General features: G+C 47.3%; 1 protein-coding gene across 7 annotated transcripts in view; it reads right to left on the bottom strand.

Annotated features, from left to right (window-relative positions):
• The window catches only part of LOC113817760 (putative neural-cadherin 2), a 76362-nt gene that overhangs the window by 35442 nt on the left and 35920 nt on the right, over positions 1 to 5000 (bottom strand). For all 7 annotated transcript variants that reach the window (XR_011398809.1, XM_070126870.1, XM_070126869.1 and 4 more), the window contains exons 4-6: positions 4752 to 4892; positions 2173 to 3523; positions 487 to 720 (exon numbers count right to left, since the gene is read on the bottom strand). Coding sequence is in view for 6 of the 7 variants with exons in the window: in XM_070126870.1 (XP_069982971.1) it covers positions 487 to 720; positions 2173 to 3523; positions 4752 to 4892 (1726 nt within the window). In the remaining variant the exon portion in view is untranslated. The remainder of the gene's footprint in view (positions 1 to 486; positions 721 to 2172; positions 3524 to 4751; positions 4893 to 5000) is intronic.

Consider the following 5000-nt stretch of genomic DNA (forward strand, 5'->3'; position numbering starts at 1 on the left):
GAAACCGCCCCAAAGACCACACTACCACCCATTCACCCATGATACTGCCCTAAAGGACCACTCTACCACCCACACTCATCCATGATACCGCCCGAAAGACCACACTACCACCCACTCACCCTTAAAACTGCCCCAAAGACCACACTCCCACCCAATACCCCTTAAAACCGCCCCAAAAGACCACACAACCGCCCACCCACTCACCTTTAAAACCGCCCCCAAAAGACCACACTCCCACCCTATCACCCTTAAAACCTCCCCAAAGACACCACTCCCACCCCCACACACCCCTAAAACAACCCCAAAAAACCACACTCCCACCCAATCCCCCTTAAAACCGCCCCAAAAGACCACACTCCCACCCAATCACCCTTAAAACCGCCCCAAAAGACCACACAACCACCCACTCACCCTTAAAACCGCCCCAAAAAGACCACACTCCCCTTAAAACCGCCCCAAAAAGACCACACTCCCACCCACACTCACCCTTCAGACCGCCCCCGTCCGTCGCCACGACCTGGATCGTGTACTCGGGCGTCGTCTCCCTGTCCAGACAGCACAGCGCCGTGCGAATGACGCCCGTTTCGGCCTCCACGGCGAAGATGGCCTCGCCGGACCCTTCGTCCACCACGTTCTTCTCGATGGAGTAACTGAGGCGGGCGTTGGTCCCTTCGGTGGCGTCGTCAGCGTCCCAGGCGGAGACCACGGCGACGGAGAGGTCTGTTGGGGGAGGGGAGGAGGGAGGGGGTGGAGATTTTTATTTATTTATTTATTTATTTTTACTTAAGAAAATGGGAATGGGAATGGGAATGGGAATGGAAGTGGGAATGGGAATTGAAATGGGAATGGGAATGGGAATGGAGATGGAGATGGAGATGGAGATGGAGATGGAGATGGAGATGGAGATGGAGATGGAGATGGAGATGGAGATGGAGATGGAGATGGAGATGGGAATGGGAATGGGAATGGGAATGGAGATGGAGATAGAGATGGAGATGGAGATGGAGATGGGAATGGGAATGGGAATGGAAATGGGAATGGGAATGGGAATGGAGATGGAGATGGAGATGGAGATGGAGATGGAGATGATGAAGATGGAAATGGAAATGGAAATGGAAATGAAAATAAATGATGAAAATGAAAATAAAAATGAACATGAAAATGACTGATAATAAAATGAATATGAAAATGAAAATAAAATGAATATGAAAATAAAAATAAAATGAATATGAAACTGAAAACAAAATGAATATGAAAATGAAAATAAAATGAATATGAAAATAAATAAAAATGAAAATGAAAGTAGTTCAACATGAAACTGAAACTGAAAATAAATGGAAATGAAACAGAAAATAAATGAAAATAAAAATAAATGAAACAAAATAAAATGAAGTTGAAAATAAAACTAAAGAAAAATAAAACTAGCTGAAGAAAGGATTTCTCTCAATTGAACCAAAACAGATCAAATGGTTTGGCTTTTCGAAAAACATTATGAAAAATTGTTTTCAATTAGATTATTAAACAAAATGCCAATCTGTGAATTGTTATTATTATTATCGCTAACATCATTATTAGCGTTGTTATTATTATTATCAATCATTATCAATGTTATTATTGCTCTCATTAATGGCAGTACTGTGATTATGATGATCATTATCGTTATTAAATTCAACATTATTATTCATTGTGATTTATTATCATAATCATCACCATCATTATCATTTATCTTTATCATCATTAATCATCATCATATCAAATTAATAATGTTATTACTACCATCCTTTTTACTGTCTTAGATAGTTTTTCAAGGCTTCACTATTAGTTCTTACAGTACATGATCTAAAACCTCAATCATCCCTTTAAATTTCACTGAAAATATAAATTAATACTAATGATTATGATACTAATGATGATACGGATGCTGATAATGTTTATCATAAGATTGATAATGGTGATGATGATAATGATAATGATTATGATGATAATAGCAATGATAACTACAATAACAATAATGGTAATAATGATAATGATAGTGATAATAGCCAAGATAAAGATGGTGATGATTACATTAATTATCATCACTGTTACACTTATCAAAATCATCAGTATCTCAGCTATCTTTATCATCACCATCACAGCACAATAAGCACGAGGCCCCTGCAGCCTGCTCACCCGCGGGGCCGTTCTCCTGCACGGCGCCGTACATGGTGGCGTTGGGGAACACGGGGGCGTTGTCGTTGATGTCCTTGACGAGCACCGTGACCTCCGTCTCTGCGAAGTGCGTGTCCTCCAGCCTGAGCACTTGTCCCTGCACTTCCCAGCCTCTTCCTTCTTCTCCTGCAGCGTCGCCTCCTCCTGCGGCGGTCTGGAAGTCCCGGTCGGTGACGTTGTAGTGACTTCGGTTCCTGTCGAAGATGCTCACGAACTTGCACCTCCTGGCGTCCGAGAGCAGGTCGCGCTGGTCCACCAGGTAGCTCAGGTAATGCTTATTCCAGCGGAAGCTCGAGGCTCGGGCGGATCTGGACGCCCTGATGCTCTCTCCGAGGGGGAGTGAGAGCGGGTTCCAGACAGGAGGGGCGTCAGCGCCTTCTTCGGAAGCTTCAGGGTCGTTCGCTTGAGCAGCGTTCGAACCAGTGCTCGTGCGGCCTCTTCGGCCCTTGGAGCTGCTGGAGGCTCCGGTGGGCAGGTGATGAGCCAGGATTCCTTTTCGTTTCAGTCCCGCAGACCGGTCTTTAAAGAGATCCGAGACCTCCTCGCCAGCCGCTTGACTCCGCCAAGGCAAGTCTGCGGAAGACGAGACTCTAGCCTCGCTCTCCCCCTTCGATCCCGCTGAGGCTGCACTAGCCTTGCCTCTTCGCGTCGGAGGATACAGCGTGGACAGGGCGTCATGCGGCTCGAGACGTGAGAGCGGGGGCAAAGGGATCTCATGCTGAGATATATGGCGTCTCGACCGCCTCTGCTCTTCGGTGGAACCAATGTGGATGCCATCGTCATTTCGCAAAGGATCCTTAGATGACAATCCTTCCGTCTGTCGTTTTCTCTTTCTTTTAGATCCCGCGACATTTATATTTTGACGAGAATGATGCCGGAATTCATCAGGGAGCGAATGCCCTCCTTGGGGCACCTCTCTCCACCTCGTCCTGGAGCCAAGGATTTCTTCGGGCTCTGGTATCGCCTCCTCTCCCGCATCCTGTGCTCCTGGGGCCTCCCTCTTCCTGATCTCCCTCCACCTCGTGCTCCCAGACAGCCAGTGCCTTCGCCTCTTGCTGGTCTGCTTGCCGCCGTCGCTGTGCCTGGAGAAATCTGCTACATTCCCGTCCAAGAGATAGCGCAGCGACTTCGAGCTGCCCCGCCAGGCTCCTCCCTCGGCCTCCGTGGCCTCCATGTTGAATCTAGGAGCCCGCTGGGGGGGCCGCGGGGGCTCCGGCCTGCCTCTGGAGCGGGAGAAAATCCTCTGGCCATCCTGCACCCGCACCTTCACCCTCCACACGCCCTTCCCGTTGGGAGGGTCGCGGTCCAGAGCCTGGGGAGGGAGGGGAAGGGTTGGTCAGTATTTTCAATATCATATATTATTAGTCTCAATTGTCTGTTTATAGTTAACATAATTTCCATCTTGTGATTTCTGTGTGTGAGTGGCATGGCTGAGGAAAAAAAATAACCAGAGATACTAATTTTCCAATGAGAAAGTGAAATGTCAGAACAATGACATGAAAGACGGTTTGGGCTGACATGATCATGCTATTTTGTGGTCTAAAGTCCAAGCGGAATATAATCGAATTAAAGATTTGTTTAGTTAAAAATATACATTTGCAATACTTCATCGTTATCATTAACATTAACATTATCATTACAAAGATGGTAATGATTGGTATTAGCAGTAGTATCATTATCATTATGCTTATTTCATTACTATCATTGCCGTAATAATTCATATATTTAATTATAAGGGAAATCAATTCGAGGAAAGTAATGAAAGAGTCACACTGATAATAATACAACTACTGCAAACCCTATGATCTATGTTGCGGACCCCAGGGGTATGCGGACCCCAGTTTAGACAAGGCTGGTCTAGAGATTCTGAACTGTGATAGGAATGCCTCTGCAATGCTACCCTCTTTCTGGCGCCATGCTAGGCAGGGGTTGAACTGGAAGGTGGAAAGACTACAGGCGCCGAACCTTCTCAATCAAACCAGACACCATTTCGTAAAAGCAAAAGCAGTAAATAACAAATGAGCAGAGGCAGAAAACGCACACACCAAAAGGGAAAGGTTAAAAGCAAGATATAAGTCAAGCAAACACTCACATCCTCTTCTGAATTAGCCAAAGCGCAATGAAGTATTCAAGAACTTCAGCCAAAACCGAGCCCTCCTTCCGTATTACATTCACTCTTTCCAACACGCAACTTTTTTTTTTCTGCTGGCGAGCACCTTTCCCTGCCAACACCCAAACCTCCTTCCTTGCCACCTCAAAGTTGTCTTATACAGTCCTTCTTTCTGTTAACAAACGCCCCTTCCTGCCTGCCAACACCCCGTCATCTTCCCTCACAACATCCGTTCTCCCCCACACCGCTTTCCTCCTGCCAATACCCAGCCTTCGTTCCTCACAACATCGACACTTCTCCTCTGTCAACACCCATCAGCCTTCCCTCCTCACAACACACAACCCTGTTTCTTCACAACACCCACGCCTCCCAGTCCACAGTCTACCTTTCTCCTAACACCCATTCTCCCTCCATCCGCCCCTCACCTCACCTTCAGTTGTATGAGCTCCCCCGTGTGGGCGTCGACGGCGAAGGAGGCCTCTGAGGGCGTGAGGCCGTCCACTCCGTCCCCCGCGAGAGAGTAGCGCAACCCCGCCCCGCCCGCACGCCCATCGCCGTCCGAAGCCTCTACCTGGTAAGGGGGGGAGGGGGTTGTAGCGGTCGGGTTGTAGGCGTGTTTGCTAAAAGGATTGTTTATTTGTGGGTAGTTCTTCGTTGTATGTGTGTGACGTGGGTAAGT

Source organism: Penaeus vannamei, chromosome 11 (genome assembly GCF_042767895.1).
Source record: "Penaeus vannamei isolate JL-2024 chromosome 11, ASM4276789v1, whole genome shotgun sequence".
NCBI lineage: Eukaryota > Metazoa > Arthropoda > Malacostraca > Decapoda > Penaeidae > Penaeus > Penaeus vannamei.